Source organism: Alosa sapidissima, chromosome 14 (genome assembly GCF_018492685.1).
Source record: "Alosa sapidissima isolate fAloSap1 chromosome 14, fAloSap1.pri, whole genome shotgun sequence".
Lineage (NCBI taxonomy): Eukaryota > Metazoa > Chordata > Actinopteri > Clupeiformes > Clupeidae > Alosa > Alosa sapidissima.
Genome location: NC_055970.1, coordinates 23,614,712 through 23,631,898, shown reverse-complemented (window position 1 = coordinate 23,631,898; position 17,187 = coordinate 23,614,712). Strand labels below are relative to the sequence as shown.

Sequence of the window (17,187 nt, the reverse complement as noted above, 5' to 3'; positions counted from 1 at the left end):
GATTTGACAGCTGGCTCTGGGTGGTTGTAGTCCCGTCTCAGACAAAGCAGAGTTTATAAAAAACAAATAATTTTATTTCAATAAATAATAATTTGAGTTAAAATCCAGGGGTTGAAAATGAAAGCAATATACACATGAGCATTGTGCGCTTTCAGGTGTGGAGAGAAATGCAAGCCTTCTCTGAAGGCAAACTCATGGCCTTGTTATCCACACCTTTTTAGGTGTAGACAATTAAGCTGATTCTGCCTCTGAAGTAGGCCTCCCTGTGTGTTTTTCCTTTTGTATGTGTGTCCTTTTTCTGTTTATATTTGTGTGTGTGTGTGTGTGTTTGTGTATGTTTCTATTGCATGTGCCTGTGTTTTCTCTATGTATTGTGCTCATTTGTGTAATGCGTGTGTATACACGTTAGTATACACATTATGCACATTTGTTTATGTATTGAATGCATGTGTTGATTTATTATGGTGTGAGTGTTTGCTCTGATACATTATTTGTGTGTGTGTGTGTGTGTGTGTGTGTGTTGTATTGTCCGTGTTCACTCTTTGTTCTGTGGAGCAGAGGGAGTGATCTCAGTGCTGAGTTCTGCTCACACTGGTGTGTGTTCAGTAATGGCAAGTCATTTGCCTTGTAGTTTGACTACGCCTGCACGCCCCAGCTTAAAACTGGCCTGCCAGAATTTGTAATAGCACAGACCAGCCGATTAATGTTCTTACACTTCTACTGGTGTACACACACATACGCGCACACACACGCACACTGTTACATAGTTAAGGAGGCCTACAAATGAGGACTTAGGCTCACACAGCTCCTGGGGGAAACAGTTTCTTGATCTGTTCTGTTCCGGTAGTTGGTGCAGTGCAGGTCAATTCTTGGCCACTGTTTTGTTTTTCAGTGTTTTTGTACGCTCCCTATCCCCCAGCACTGAACTGAACCATTTGCACTTTTTTATCTTTTCTTTTATTTGTCCTTGCTGAAGACCAGCACAGTATTTTAAGGAAGCAAGTGAACGGACACACACAGAAGCCATCTGAACCCCGTTTCTTTATATTCCAGTGAGTGACACATAAATGACTCTTTTTTTTTTTGTCTCACCATTACTGCCTTTTTGAAATTAATTAAGTCCAGTTAAGGTGCTCTTTGCCTCCACAAAAAATGTCCATACACAAGCAGTGATGCTTCACAGTAAGTCTCCTCACAGCCAAAATGTCTTTTTCATTCTTTTTCAGTTTGGCATTTTCTTATTTTCTTGTCGTTTCCGTCAACAGCTTTTTGGGTTAAGGGACGATGATTATCCAAGCGTACTTATTTAGAGTGCACCGTTTCAATTGTTTTGTTGGGGTTGGGGGAGTAAGATGACATGTCTTGGAAGGAGGACTCTCGGCTCCAGGTTGGCATGGTGACTCGGTGATGCCAGGGCTGAGTGTGTGAAAAGGCAACATGGCAAGGCAACATCTGCAGCCTGCATGGGAAGCTAATCACAACACTCATTTACTTACCTCCCTTACTCACTAAACAAGTCACTGCACTAGGAAAGATTACGGTCCACACCGGCCACTGCACTGGGAGAGCTTACAGTCCAGACCGATGCACTGCACTGCACTGCACTGGGAGAGCTTATAGTCCAGACCGATGCACTGCACTGGGAAAGCTTACAGTCCAGACCGATGCACTCCACTGATAAACAGCTCCATCATTGGCTTGATACCCAAGGGGGCATACACTGTGCTGTAATTCTCTTTGGGTAAAACATCCTCTAAATGAAATGTAAATTGTTAAAACTAAATATTGATACCTATTCTAATAATATTCAGCCATGACAAAATAGGGGCAGGGGGGGGCTTGTATTTCACATTAAACGGTTCTGACACCTTTGCTCATTGAACTCTTTACCTCTTTTAATTGACATTTGATGTAATGCATAAGAGATGACTATCAGTGGATTCCCTCTGAAGATGTTTTTCCTCTTCATCTCCTTGCTCGCAATTCTCATGTTTGTAGTGGTGGGTGTTCTCTGCATAAGACTCCCCCAGACAAGCCCACGAGCTAATGTCACATCCACTGCTAGCCTCGTAATGAGACCTATTCCTGTAAAGCTTGATGTTCTTGCTGCCAAGACATCTGTAGTCGTCTTTCACTCCCCAGACGTCGCAAAAGAAGGCACGTAGCTTCCCTTCTGGGCTCGGTGAGACGCTGTTCGTTCGCCCGTTTGAGCTGTCACCCTCCCAAGCCTCCAGAAGTTCCCCGTGCTCTTTGTCTGTTTAACATCGTCTCAGATGTGCATAAAAACAGACGCGCGCGCCAAACATCTGAGCATGGTAATTAAAGTTGGGGTTGATACACCTGCGTCAAGGGGATTGCGCTGAGAAAGAGGGCATGTGTTTTATTTTTATCGTGATTAGTTTAGAAGTGTTTGTTGTGCTGACGCCTTATTTGCGAGCATTTATGCATGCAAAATCTCTTATGGAAATGAAATCCACTTCTCTCATCAGCTCCCCTCCCCACTACCACACACACACACATACACACACTTCCACGCACACAACCACAGATGTAAACATTTCTGAGTGTACTGACACACATACAATAATTTACTGGCGCTTGGCTAGGATGCAAGAATTATGTAGAAATCCACGGCTTGGTCCATGCATACAATACATGCATAACATTATCACAACCACCCACCCATACACACACACACACACACACACACACACACACACACACAAGCAGATGCATCCACACACATAAACTGCAGTTATTTGCAGTCTGCCTGAGACACGGGTCAGTCTGGGTCTTGTTCAGAATATTATTTCACTCTCAGAGCTGTGTGCTAAGGCAGATCTTGTTTACATGGGGGGCCTGCTTGGCTGGCCAGTAATTGCCACACAGATTATCTAAATGCAGAAGCAGCTGTATAGGCGGAAATAACATTATCTGTAAGTTAAGTGTATCAGGAGTTACTGAAGGAAAGTAATTCAGTAGTCCATTACTTCTCTTAACATGTAATCTCAGTACTAATTTTCTTGCTGCTCAGTATAGTATAGTGTACAGTAATATAGTATAGGCTAACACCATCAGTCCAAAGAAAGTGTTAAGTGCCATTTGTCAGATGTGGACTCAGCTAGCTACCTGGTAATGTTTAACCACATAGCTACTTTCCATAGGTATCAGTAACTATTTGTTTAAAACATTTACCGTCTTCCCTTGCAGTACCACTTTGTACTTCATGTAGTGCTGAATGGAAAACAATGCAAGCCAATGGAAGAGTTCAGGTTTTAGAATCCTACATAATCCTACACGCAGCCCCTTCAACCAGATTACTGTGATCACATTACTTTGCACTGCCTAAAGTTGATTTGATTTATATTTCATATATGTCGTGCTGATTAAGTGCATAAACCGATTTGATTTATATTTTATATGTTGTGCTGATGCAGTGCATAAACTGATTTGATTTATATGTTATATGTCGTGCTGATGCAGTTCATAAACTGTAGTTATACTTCACATGATGCAAACGATGCCTGGGTGGATGTGAAGACATAGGGCTACAGGTTCTGCGGTCAGATTGCTAGAGTACTGTGTCTGTATTGAATTCAATCCATGACAGAAGCTATAGAAATATACTGCATGTGCATACAGTATATTCTGGTCTTAGGTTTTCAATGCAGATGTGGACTGATGCCTGATATGGAAGTTTAAATTGGTTGTCTTGGTGCTTTGTGCTTAGAATAGCCATTTTCCTACCCCAGGCAATGGAAATGTGCTAAGTGGTTGCTAAGGGTATTACCATCAAAATTACTTGAATTCATTTCTTCCTTCCTTCCTTCTTCCTTCTTCCTCTGGCCTGCACCCTGTCTGTCACAAAACCTTGAGTCTTTAAAAAAGAGCGAGAGAGAGAGAAAAGAAAAGAAACGTGTACAGATAACATGTCTCAGTGTATTGAAGAAATACAGATTATTGCAACTCACCATGAGGGGCGAGTTGTCAAGGTTAGTAGGGTATTTAATGGTGTATGTAAGGATGCTCGTTAAATTAGTCTGGGTGCCAGTGCCTTAGTCTATCTTTACCAACTAGCTCTTTAACCACAGATTTGTATTTTATTTCATGTCATGTTTTTTGGTTTGTTTTGTTTGGTATTGTTTAAAGTGGCATATTTGTCTGTGTGCTTTCTGACTGTTAATAAGTGTGAATAACAGGCTGTGCAGACAGACCCAAATCCATCTGCTCAGTTAAGGCCCTTGCACTTGGACGATGCCATCACTTGGACTTGCCAACTCGGGGGGGATGCAAAGACTGGGAGGATGAAGGTCCATGTCTCCTCCCCACTCTAGTCCTCTTCCTCACTAATGTAGACCGCTTATTGATTGGTGTGTGTACAGGGACTTCCTGAATGTGCCCAAACACTTTGTCTGCCTGGTGTGTGTTATGTGTTGAATATTCCCATTTGCGGTAATTGCTCTTCTTTAACTATTAGACACAGCCATTACGCCATTTTGTGTGCAATCCATTATTGAGCTGTCTAATTCCCCTAATCAGTGCTTTAATAAGTCTAGTCACCATGTCCTCTCTGCTCACTTTAAACCCTCACCCCACCCCATCTCACACCATCTGACCCACACACACACACACATGCATTTCCACTCCTCTCTCTCAGACTGACAGTTTGTTGGAATCCACTCTGAAATGGTCTGTCATTCCTCTAGGAATGTCTCCACTGGCTTTTTGCCAGATTTCTGTCCCTTTCTTGGCTACCTGTGTGTGTGTGTGTGTGTGTGTGTGTGTGTGTGTGTGTGTGTGTGTGTGTGTGTGTGTGTGTGTGTGTGTGTAAAGGAACAGGAAAGTGTGTGTGTGCATGAGTGTGACAAGGTATTTATGAATGTGTGTGTGTGTGTGTGAATGACAGGAAGACGGCATGTGTGTGTGTTCCGTGCCAGAGATGCGCAGTACTGTGCTGGCTGTCGCGCTCCATGCTCCAGGAGGGAGCCGCAGTCAGGCCAGATAAATAAAACATGGCGGAACATCTGCTTTTCTACTCTCACATCCCTCCTTCCCTACCTCCCTGGGCTCTGGCAGACACATAGGCATGCCCTAAGGCTGCGTCATGCTCCCTGTCAGTCAAGTGAAACACACACACACACACACACACACACACGTCTCAAGGCTGAGATTCTTGCCAGACGATTTGTGTGGATTTGTGTTTCTGCCCCAAACTTCGCTTGGGTTTGTTTGCTCGTCCTCGCCGGCTCATTGTCCTTCTCTGCACTCGTGTTGGAATGAGATGCGCTCTGCTTTCGCATTCGACGGCTCTCGTGGGGTTGTACAGTGGAATTGCTACGCTGACTTGTCTGCATCAATAACAACTCTCTCACTTCCTCTACCTACCCCCCCCCTCCTCCCCCCCCCCCCCCAGCCCATAGGCTACAACTCACATCCTCACATCCAGCAGTGCTGTTTATGCCTTCTTCCCCTTTTTCTATACTCTTCTCCCACCCCACCCCAGCCCACCCCAAATCCTGTCAAAAATGAGCACTTGTGGGGAGATGGAAGTATAAGCCCTGGTTGTGAGGTGTGAGAGATGGTTACTACTGAGACCTCTCTTGTTATCTGTGCCCCACGCTGCGTCATTCCTTTTGACATCAGCCAGAAAACAACAAGCTGTTGCTTAGGCCCCGTTGCCATAGTGACTTGTCAGGAAGTTGTGGTTTGTGCCTGCTGTGCTTTTAATGGAGCATCAGGAACAGCCGTACGTATCCCATATCCCATCGTCATTGGAGGCTGTGTGTGTGTGTGTGTGTGTGTGTGTGTGTGTGTGTGTGTGTGTGTGTGTGTGTGTGTGTGTGTGTGTGTGTGTGTGTGTGTGTGTGTGTGTGTGTGTGTGTGTGTGTGTGTTTGAGCCATAGTATGTCATACAGCATTGTTTTACATAAAGTATTTTGTTGCACATCACCCTGACATGATCTATTTCTTTCCCCGCTAATGGCTTGTTCCCCATGAGCTTGGTCCAGTGTTCTCTCTCTCTCTCCCCCTCTTTCTCTCTCTCTCCCTCCCTCCCTCCCTTCCTATTACTCTTACTTTCTCTCTCTCTCTCTCTCTCTCTCTCTCTCTCTCTCTCTCTCTCTCTCTCTATCTCTACCTCCATCTCGCTCCCTCTTTTTTCTCTCTGCAGACAGATTTTCATTTAGTGCTTACACTGACTTTGAATAGCCTGCGCTTGACCATAACATTTTTATTGGTGTGCATAAAAAAAAATCATTTTAATAGAAATCCGATAGCACCCTCTCTGCAGGAGGCCTCATAGATTATCCTTAGCTAACTGTGAGGACATTAGTGTGGAAAAAACCTCTATTGGTTCTGACGTCCTCTGTCCCTCTGCGTAACCAGAGAAAATGTAGAGTTTATTCTATTGATCTTTCAGACATCAATATGTTTGGGTTTGGGAACAGATAATCAGGAGTACACTAATGCTGCAGACTAAATATTTATCCTTGAGAGTCTGAAAGAGCTCACCCCTGCTCTCACTCACGCTTAAAGAATAGGCTGCAGGAAAAGGGAAGATGCCTCAATGTGTCAGGGAATCTATTATTGTTGCTATTACTGAATAATGTGGAGGTCTCATTCTCATAATAAGCAGCCTAGTCTATGCTGTGCTTTTATCTTCTTGTGCACCCTGCCTCTGGTTATACTTTGTTTCATTTGGTAGGCTTTTGTTATTCTGTTTATTATGAAACTGAAACTCTTAATTTATTTTATAATGGAATTTTACGAATTCTTGCATGGATCAAAGAGGTATTAAAGAGTGTGCTATCACATTTAACTGAGTTAAGGGTGAAATTAAAGATGCCTGTCTCTAAATGAAGGCATTTATAATACACGTTAAGGTGTGTTGCATGGTTTTTAAGGAAAAGACTATGCTGAAGACAACATGAGGAATTTAAAGATGTAGGGATGTTTAGGACTGTGGTTTCTTTTGACTTGTGTTATAACTTTGAGCTGACCAACCCAGTCGGGCAGGTCGATCCACTTCCTTCTCTTATCTTGTTCTTCAGCTGGTAGAATGAGGTCCTGACAGCCCCTACATCATTCCAGGGGTCGGCAGCCCAGGAGGTGCACACACTAAAGGAAAACCTTTATCTGCTTTGTGTTATAAATGTCTGGATGAAAGTGCCTCCCTAATGGAAGACCGTAACTCTAATCTGCTAATGCAGTGTTTGATGTGACTGTAATCTGGTGTAATCTGTGTAATCTCCCCAGGGGCACGATGGAGGCGCGCTTTGTCTACGTCTTCGTCCTGGGCATCCTCTTCACCGGCGCCAAGGACCTGCTCCACTCGCAGCTGGTGTCGGCGGAGGCGCGTCTGCGCGGACGTGGCCTCTGGGAGGTGTACAGCGGCGTGGTGCTGCTCATCGCCCTCCTGCTGCGGCCGCACAACCTGCCCACGCTGGCCTGCTGTCTGCTGGTCCAGTCGCTCATGGCCCAGTTCATCTGGAAGAGGCTCCACTATGACGCAGCACAGACCACCATCATGCACTACTGGTTCGGGCAGGCCTTCTTCTACTTCCAGGTCAGCCTTTTTATTAACGTGTGCGATAGCATAGATTTGTTTTAAGACAACAAGGAGTGGTTACGGGTACCTATGCTACCTTAGGTTTTGTGTGATTGGGTGTTCATACAGTACTATCAATTTTTCAGCTTGGAGTAATTTGTAAGAAAAAGGTGAAAATGTCACTGAAAAATGGATTGAATGCCTATTGAATAGCGTTCACTTTGTTTACAAACATGTGGCAATAAGTGTGAAATGTAAGATTTTAAAACTGAATTCAACTCCCGAATGTTACCCTGCATTAGAATTTCAGTCGAACGGAACAGGTGTTTTTCTTAAGATCACAGTCTGGAGTTTGTTTCCATGGAGCCAAAGTTCGACAGAGTTTTTCAATTAAGCTTGGCTGCTCATCTCATTTCGTTTCGAACAGAATCAGTCTCAATCGCAGACTCCTGCGTGTGGGACAGAGCTCGGTGTTCCAACCCAGTGGACACAGACTCATTCATGTGTTTCATCTGTAATAGCAGTGGAATGTCCTGATGTGTGTGCTATGCTAAGTTGAGCTAGGCTGGGTAAATGAACAAGGTGCCCTACCCTGGTCGTAAATAAGCCACCTCTCACTCTGTCTGTGACCCCCGATAACCCAGCGCAATGTGAGGTCGTTACCGCGGTGAAAAGGTTCATAAATATGCCACGCTGGGCCAATTATCACTTTAGCTAGCGGGCCGTGAAATTGTGAACCTGGCGGAATGGCTTTTGGGGGACCCAGGTTTTCAGCATGGTGGCCAGCAACACACAGACATGCGTACACACACACACACACACACACACACACACACACAAAGCAACACTTTTTGTGCACTGTGAGCAGACTTTATCTTTTAGAAGTCTGTACTTTTGTGCTGTGTGCCTTTTGTAAAAATCCACAGAGAGGGGTGGTGAGGTAAGAATCAATGTCCAGCCTCCTCCAGCACACTCTATCGCCTCTCAGTCAGCAGTCAGAGCTGGGCGGCAGACCTCGGGTCCTTCAGACAGGCCTGCTTAAGCCGCCTCCATCAGTGCCCGAATTAATTTAGCTGGACCATGCAGCAGAGTACACCTCCATCACACGCCGTCAGTCGAGGGCTTTTCTGACCGAGCAGAGGGGTGGAATGAGAAAGAGAACGAACAAGACCGCAAGTGAAGAGCAGAAACGAAGAGTGACAAAGAGAGGAGAGGGGGAGGCGGAGGAGGTGGGGTTTAGGTGTTGGCGGGTGGAGGGAGAAGGGTGAGTAGAGGTGGGTACGGGGTGGCTTGTCTCTCCATTTTTGTTGCCCTTACCAGGGCGAAGGAAAGTGACAGACATACAGTAGCAGCCTGCAAATAACCTGGGGAGGTGTGAAGAGGAGTGAAAACGAGCACAAGACCTCCATTCATTACTCGCCATCCTCCCCAGCACCTTCACAAACCTCACAGGTGCTGTCTGTTTGTCTGTCTGTGTCTGTCTGTCTGTCTGTCCGTGAACAGGGGTGGGTAGGATACTGAAAATCTATACTCAAGTAAAAGTACAATTACTCTCTTCAAAAATTACTGGAGTAAAAGTAAATATTTCCATCTGAGAAATCTACTCAAGTAAAAGTAAAAATGTACATTAATAAATTTACTGAAGTAACATTAAGCAACAATAAACAACAACAATAAGCATTAAGTGGCTACGGATTGAAAAGCAGTCACTTCCAATCCATTGCCAGCTGATTCTTCTGCTTTGCATTGCTAGAGGTCTGGTTATAACTTCACCATACAATGTAACCTAAAAACAATGGCTATATTATGGGTAGACCTATATTTAGGCTACATATAGCTGAGGCATGTCCACTTGGACAGAGTGACAGAGTTGGCTATCTTTTTTCTCAGCCGACAGTCTCTGTCTTGTCCTGCACTGACAATCAGGCTACATAAATGAATGCTATAATAAATAATAATAATAAAGCTTTATTTGTATAGCACCTTTCATACACAGAATGCAGCTCAAAGTGCTTTACATTTGAAGCATGTAACACAATAGTAGTCAGTCAGTCATTATCAATCACTTTTCTTTGCTGTTTATGATATGCTCAGCAACATATCAAAAATATAGAAAATGACGTCATAAGACTGGCAGCCTTAACCCTCTTACCCCCCACAAGCACGCCATATGGCAACTGTGGCAAGGAAAAACTCCCATATTCCAGGAAGAACCCTTGAGCAGAACCTGACTTAATAGGGGGAGCCCATCTGCTTCTGGCTGGCTGCGCCCTCCAATAGTAGCAGATGTAGAATAATCTGAAAATGTAGTCTACAGGATAAGATGAGTTAACTAAAAGCTTTCCTGTACAGGTATGTTTTCAGATCTTTTTTAAAAATATTTACTGAACTCGCCTGCTTGATGTACAGAGGCAGGGTGTTCCATAGTTTGGGGGCATAATGGATAAACGCAGCTTCTCCACTTTGTTTGTGGAGCACTTTGGGTACGATTAAAAGATTAGAATTGGATGATCTAAGTTTCCTTTGTGGTTGATAAGATATTAAAAGCTCAGAGATATATGAAGGTGCTATGCCATTCAGAGCTTTGTAAGTAATTAACATAACCTTAAAATCAATTCTATAGGAAATAGGGAGCCAGTGCAGTTCAGCCAACACAGGGGTGATGTGTTCTCTCTTCTTAGTCTTAGTTAAAAGTCTAGCCGCAGAGTTCTGTATGAGTGCCAATTTCTTTAGATGTTTTTTGGGAAGACCAGTGAAAAGTGCATTGCAGTAGTCTAACCTGCTAGTGATAAAGGCGTGAATTAGTTTTTCTGCATCTTGTTGAGTTAAAAAGGGCCGCACTTTGGCAATGTTTCTCAAGTGGAAATAGGCTGTCTGAGTAACTTTACTGATATGGGGCTTAAAACTTAACTCTGCATCTAAGATGACACCGAGGCTTGTTACTTTTGGTTTGACCTGGTGTGCCAAGTTCCCCAGATTACTAAGAATAATATCTCGCTTTAGTTTTGGTCCAACCAGAAGTACCTCTGTTTTGTCATCATTTAGTTTCAAAAAGTTTTTGCTCATCCACTGATTAATGGAGGTTAGGCATGCAGTGAGGGAGCAAAGGCCATCTGGGTTAGTTGGCTCAACAGAAAGATACAATTGGGTATCATCTGCGTAGCTGTGGAAGTTTACATTATGTTGACTTATGACGTTTCCCAATGGAAGCATATATAGAGAAAATAGCAGGGGACCAAGGCAGCTCCCCTGGGCCACACCAAAAGGCAAGTCATGTTTTTCAGATACATGATCTCCTAGACTGATATAAAAATCTCTGCCAGTAATGTAGGTTTGAAACCAGTTTAGAGCATTATCAGAGAGACCCACCCACTTCGCAAGGCGGTGAATTAGGATGCTATGATCAATGGTGTCAAATGCCGCACTCAAATCCAGAAGAATAAGGATTGAGACTTTGTTTGAGTCGGTAGCTAGTCTAAGATCATTGACTATTTTTACTAGAGCCGTTTCTGTGCTGTGATTTGATCTAAAACCTGATTGGAATTTTTCAAGGATACTGTTTTCGTTGAGGAAGGTATTTAACTGATTACAAACAACTTTTTCAAGTACTTTGCCCAAAAACGATAGATTTGATATAGGCCTGTAGTTGCTCAGATTGGTATGGTCAAGATTTGACTTTTTAAGTAAAGGTTTCACAACAGCGGTTTTAAAAGCAGTTGGAAATATACCTGTTTCTAATGAGGTATTTATTACCTTGAGAAAAAAGGGAGCTAAGCCATCATATACTTTTTTGAGGAATGTAGTAGGGATTGGATCTAAAACACATGTTGAGGAGCCGGTTTGAGTTATAATTTTACCAAGCTCAGATTGAGTAATAGTGCTAAAGGACCTTAATTTTGGGGGGCTGTTTTTGGGTGTACTATCAAACATATTACTTGTGTTACCAATAGCCTCCCTTATAGAAATGACTTTGTTTTTGAAGAAGTCTGCAAATTCTTCGCATCTTAGAGAGGATGCCTGACTGAGTGTATCAAAAGGTGTTTGATGCAATAGCCTATCAATGGTAGAGAACAACACCCTAGAGTTTCCACTGTTTTCAGCAATTACCTTAGAGAAGTGGTTCCTCCTCTCATTCCGAATAGCTCTATTATAATTTGCAATTTTTTCTTTTAGAATGGCACGGTGAACCTGTAACTTAGTTTTTCTCCATGTTCTCTCAGCTTTCCTACATGATCTTTTTAGATCATGGATATTTTCGTTCATCCAAGGTGTCAGTTTGCTACAGGGCCTTTTTTTAGTCTTTAAGGGTGCCACTCTGTCAAGCAGAGCGCCTAATTCACGATTGAGAGCCTCTACCATTTGATCAATGGGATGATGTAAAATATCTAAATTTATGGAGTCTATAAGAGCTATGAACTGCTGTTCTGCTCTAATGTCCAAGAGTCGCGATTTGATTGCAATTTCGGGATGAATTTTTGGAGTATGTAGTACAATATTAAAAGATACACAATGATGATCAGACATATTTATATCATTTACTGATAAGTCTGTGACTTCTATCCCTCTGGAAATGACTAGATCGAGGGTGTTGCCAAGGTTGTGGGTGGGTCCTGTAACATGCTGCTTTAGCTCTAAACTGTCCAACACATTAAGGAACTTACTGGCTTTAGCATCAGTTGTCTTATTGACATGAATATTGAAGTCGCCATTTACAATTATCCGATCATAGCTAGTGATGATGAGCGACATAAGTTCAGAAAACTGGTCGAGAAAGCCAGTCCATAGTTTAGGAGGGCGGTATAAGGTTAATAGAAGTACAGCTGGGTCAGCCTTCAGAGTGAGGGCAATATACTCAAAGGAAGCGAATTCGCCAAAGTTGACTCGTGTGCAACTATATTTGTTTGAGAGAATGGAGGCAATTCCACCACCTCGTTTGCCTTGTCTAATTGAGTGGAAGAAATTATAATTTGGGGGACAAGTCTCAACAAGAACAGCTTCGCTGTCTGAAGTCAGCCAGGTTTCAACAAGAAACAGAAAATCCAATTTTTTTTCACTAATAAAATCATTGATTGCAAAGGTTTTGGTAGTAAGTGCACCTATATTTAGTAAACCCATGTTAGCTGAAAATGCCTCTGGCTTTTGAAGAATATGCTGAGGTATGGAAAGAATATTTGTTAGGTTTCTAGTTTTAAATTTGTCTTTTCTTTTTACTATACGTTGGGTAGAAATCAACGTTGGAATAGAACTATAAGCATAAGTCATGCTATTGCATGACACAGCTTGATCTATGGTAGTAGTATTGTATGTTACCCTGCAGAAAACATTCTCAGACTCATCCACATGTATAATGCCATTCGAATCAATACCTGGGGGGCGTGAATCTGTAATATTTTCTACAGAATGTCAATGTCTCAGTGTGGACGCTATGTTGTCAGAGAGTAGCCTGGCTCCATGTTGGTTTGGGTGGAGACCATCACGCTTCAGCATACTGGGCCTCTCCCAGAACAAGCCCCAGTTGTTGACATAGGGGATGCTTAGGGAAGCGCAGTAGCGTTTGAGCCAGGTGTGGAGATCGAACAGTCTGGACCATCTCTCAGCACCTTTTCTGTAGGTAGGGAGAGGCCCAGAGATGACAAAGCGTTTTTCTGTGCCCATCAGAGTGGTGATGAGAGTTTTGTAGTTTTCCTGCAGTGCTACTGACTGCTTATCTCTGATGTCGTTCGTGCCCACGTGTACGATGATGTTGTTGACCTTGGTGTGGCGGGCCAGGATGCTTGGGAGTTTCTGCTGGATGTCAAGGACCTTGGCACCAGGGAAGCAGTAGACCTTGGAGGGACCGCTACATGATGGGGGAATGCAGAGGTCTCGAACCATGGAACTGCCGATGACCAGGGTGGAGGTTGATGAGGTCCGGGGAGGAGGGGGTCGGGGGGGCGCCGACTTTGAGGAGGGACCAGGATGGTTTTCTCGGGGCTGGAGGGGCTCCTCATCCTCGGTCAGAATGGCATAGCGATTTTCCAGTCGTATAGGTTGGGCTGGGCCTGGGTGCCGTCCGGACCGTCTGCCGTGCTTGTGATGCTTGCTTCTACGCCATGGCTCAGGCTGGTGTGGAGTGGAGCTGGCCAGCAGAGCAGGCTTGGTTCTCAGCAGAGGCCGGGGAGAGGCAACAGGGACAGAAGTTGCATTAGTGCATGGCATGGTTAAAGTATTGGAGGACAGAGTGAAATCAGGGCATCTGGCATTTGTGTGTGTAAGAGAGGTAACGTTACTTACGGAGAGAATGGTGTCGAGGAACTGTTCATCCTTCTCAATCTGATGGAGGGTCGCTATTCTGGCTTCGAGTTCCACTATCTTTTCGCTGAGAAGGACGCATGAGTCGCAGCCTGGTGCACAGCTGAGGGGAGGCATCGTGTCGCGGCGAGGGCTCGCCGGTGTCAACTGTTTTTTAAACGTTTGTGTGCTAGTTGACTAGCAACAGCGATATCGTGCAGTTCCTTGATAACTCGAACACAGGTAGCGGGTAAGTAATCTGAGAAGATCTCACTTTTATATTGAGTCACTAGTTTTGAGAGACGTTAGAAGGAGTTTGATGCTTTCTTCTTCCAGATATCGTTTCCTTGGCCAGGTATTATTTGCAGCCCACGTTTAACGTTAACGTTTGACAGAAAAGTTTGACGATCAAGTTTATAGAGTCCGATCTAGGTTTTTCTAACTTGTGCGCTCGATTTCCAGTGCATTTGCTTTGCTTGTGAATGAAGTTGTAGGCCTCCTTTCCTTGTCCAATGTGATTGTGGAATGATGCTGGCCAGAAATTAATATAGGTGAAAGTTTACGTGTCATGTCATACCTCTCGTCTCGTTACTACTTTGGCAGTCTCACTAGAAGATGCAGCAGCTGGCAGGATGTCATTACCTTTACTGAGCTGTTAGATATATAGAACATCTACTTCCGTGTAGTAGGCTACAACATGGTCTGATTCTACATAGGCCAGTCATTACTTTTCAAATCGCGGGGCAACGTAACAATGTACATGCTAAGAGCCCCATGCTGAGCAGTACATGCTAGGAGTACTTACTAAGTGGATTTCTTGTTCATGCTCCGTTATGTCTCTACCCAGGTTATTTGGTCCTCTGACTGTGGCACGAGACATATGAATGTGTGTTTGGGAGTGGAGAATGTGAAGAATTGTTTTTTTCGGTTCTAGGGTAACTCCAATAACATAGCGACGGTGGACATCTCGGTGGGATTCGTCGGGCTGGAGAGCTACGTGGAGGCGCCGGCCATCTTCCTGACGGCACTCAGCAGCTATGCCGGACCCCTGCTCTGGGCCTGTCACCTGGTGTGCTACCTCAGCTCCGAGAGAGACAGGTGCGCCCAGCCTTATAGACACACACACACACACATACACACACACTCTCTCTCTCTTTTTTTGTCTCTCTCTCACTCACTCATTCACTCACTTATTACCTCATGCTCAAGCCTACACAAGCCTGACTGAAGGGTTACAGTAACTGTTACATGAAGTTAATTAGGTGGTTGTAGCCTTATGATTGTTTGTCAGTAGCATTCAGTAGACATTTGACATGTCCTCCCCTCTAATTAAAACTATGACCGTCCTCTCACATCCATTGCCCACCATCGCTCACAGTGCCTGCCCCGTGTGTGTGTGCGCACACATGTCTAAATTGTCTCCCCAAGAACACAAAGATTTGTAAAGTTTTTTACTGCACAGTCAAATAGTGATTTGTGTCCAATAAAAAAAAACTTCAGAAACTCTGAAGTACTTCTCACTTTACATGCAATGCATGTTGTTGTTGGAAACAAACACAGCGTTTTGTTATTATGATCAGAGATAGTTAAACATTATTTTCACAAAGAGCATGTGTCTTTTCGTTGGCCTGACTGTTTCTTTTGATTTCTTCAGGCATTTTAAACATCATTTTCTAAACTGTGATACTGTGTCTTAGATAATATGTGTGCAGATTGCCTTCAGTCTTATTGAGTGGACTCTAATTTATCTTCAGTAATGAGCCTTTTTACATGCCTACAAAAGATACTGCTAGAAAACTGGAAAGAGAAGCATTCAAAATGTACAAGAAATGTAAATGAGCAGTTGCTCTTTCTCTCACCTCTTAAACAAGGACTTTCTTTTTCTGACAAACATACTCACTGGAGAAACAGAGAGCAAAAGAACAAAGAATAATGAGTTCATATGTATATCAAATCAAAGAACATTTGTCCGATAAAGGAAGTTGGCATTTTTAAAGATAAAGGAATTACTTTTTTTATCATGCTTTAGGCCTCTTCTAACCAATCCCAATTAGCGTGAATGAAAATTAGCTTGAAGTGTAGCCAGGGTGAATCTTCTCTCTCTCACACACACACACACACACACACACACACACACACACACACACAGGCCCTCATTCATGAACCGTAATTATTCATGAAAACACACACAGAAGGAATCCTGGATTTAAGAGCTCATAACGGAGATGAGATTGTAGGGTGTTATTACTAGACACTCTCTCTCTCTCTCTCTCTCTCTCTCTCTCTGTCTTACTCTCACTTCCTCTCCTCTGCCTCTCTCTCTCTCTCTCACACACACACTTTCTCTTTCACTGACTTCCACATTCACTCACTCCCTTTTACATACACACACACAGACACACACATTATTTATACAATTTTATTGGTATCTTTTGCATTTCTTATCCAAGCTATATCAAACTTGATACTGCGTTTACTTGTGGCCTTAAGCAAGTCATGTTCGAATGGTTTGAGAGATATGCAAGCAACAGACAGATACACACACACACACACACACACACACACACAAACACACAGGCCCACACACAAGTGAAAATGACATTTTGTGGCATTTGTCTCACCATCCGACCCCAAACACAGAGTGGTTGAGCTCTTATCACTCAGCTTGGTGAGAGACTATTGTATTTGCAGACCTGTCAGTCCTCTGCACCCTTCAGGTCAACACAGTGGACAGTGGATGTAGTGAGTGCTAGGCTAGTCACAGTGTGTGTGTGTGTGGGGGGGGGGGGGGGGGGGATGGGGGGGGCTGGCTATGTATGACATGTATATAGAGCATGAAGAGCTCCCAAAAGAACCAGCTAGACCCTACCACACCAGCACTGAGCCCACTGTTTCATCTTGTTCATTTTTAGGTATACAGATGTTCAGAACTTTTTCAATACTCAGGACATGATGTACTATGAATTACTGCCTGTTTCTGATCCTATTTGCACCTTAAAACATGGCATATTATGTACAAAGGAGACCGCACATGAAGGTGAAATATGAAAACACTGTATGAAAACAGTGCACGTCTGTTTTGCGGTGAAATATTTCCACCTTTTAAAAGCAGGTGTGATCCAAATTGCGTCTAAATGCGTCAATTAGAGAAACTTTAAGAGACAACAGAATCAGTATTCAGAGCAACAGTTTTTCATGTCATGTCAAAAGCAAGCTTAGCTGTTTTGTTTGCCTTTCGAATGTCTTACTTTCACTTTCAGGTCATCCACTTCTTCCACATCTGCTAGACTAGGGTATTCAGTCTGTCATAGCCTACATGCAGGAAATAGTTTGAGTATTTTTTTTAAGTGGAGTAGAACTATTGCTGTGTA

The 17,187-nt window shown here is 43.5% G+C and overlaps 1 protein-coding gene across 3 annotated transcripts in view; it reads left to right on the top strand.

Annotated features, from left to right (window-relative positions):
• The window catches only part of pigg (phosphatidylinositol glycan anchor biosynthesis class G), a 112,917-nt gene that overhangs the window by 87,975 nt on the left and 7,755 nt on the right, over positions 1 to 17,187 (top strand). For all 3 annotated transcript variants that reach the window (XM_042062098.1, XM_042062097.1, XM_042062099.1), the window contains 2 exons: positions 7,255 to 7,564; positions 14,751 to 14,914. In XM_042062098.1, the coding sequence (XP_041918032.1) occupies positions 7,255 to 7,564; positions 14,751 to 14,914 (474 nt within the window). The remainder of the gene's footprint in view (positions 1 to 7,254; positions 7,565 to 14,750; positions 14,915 to 17,187) is intronic.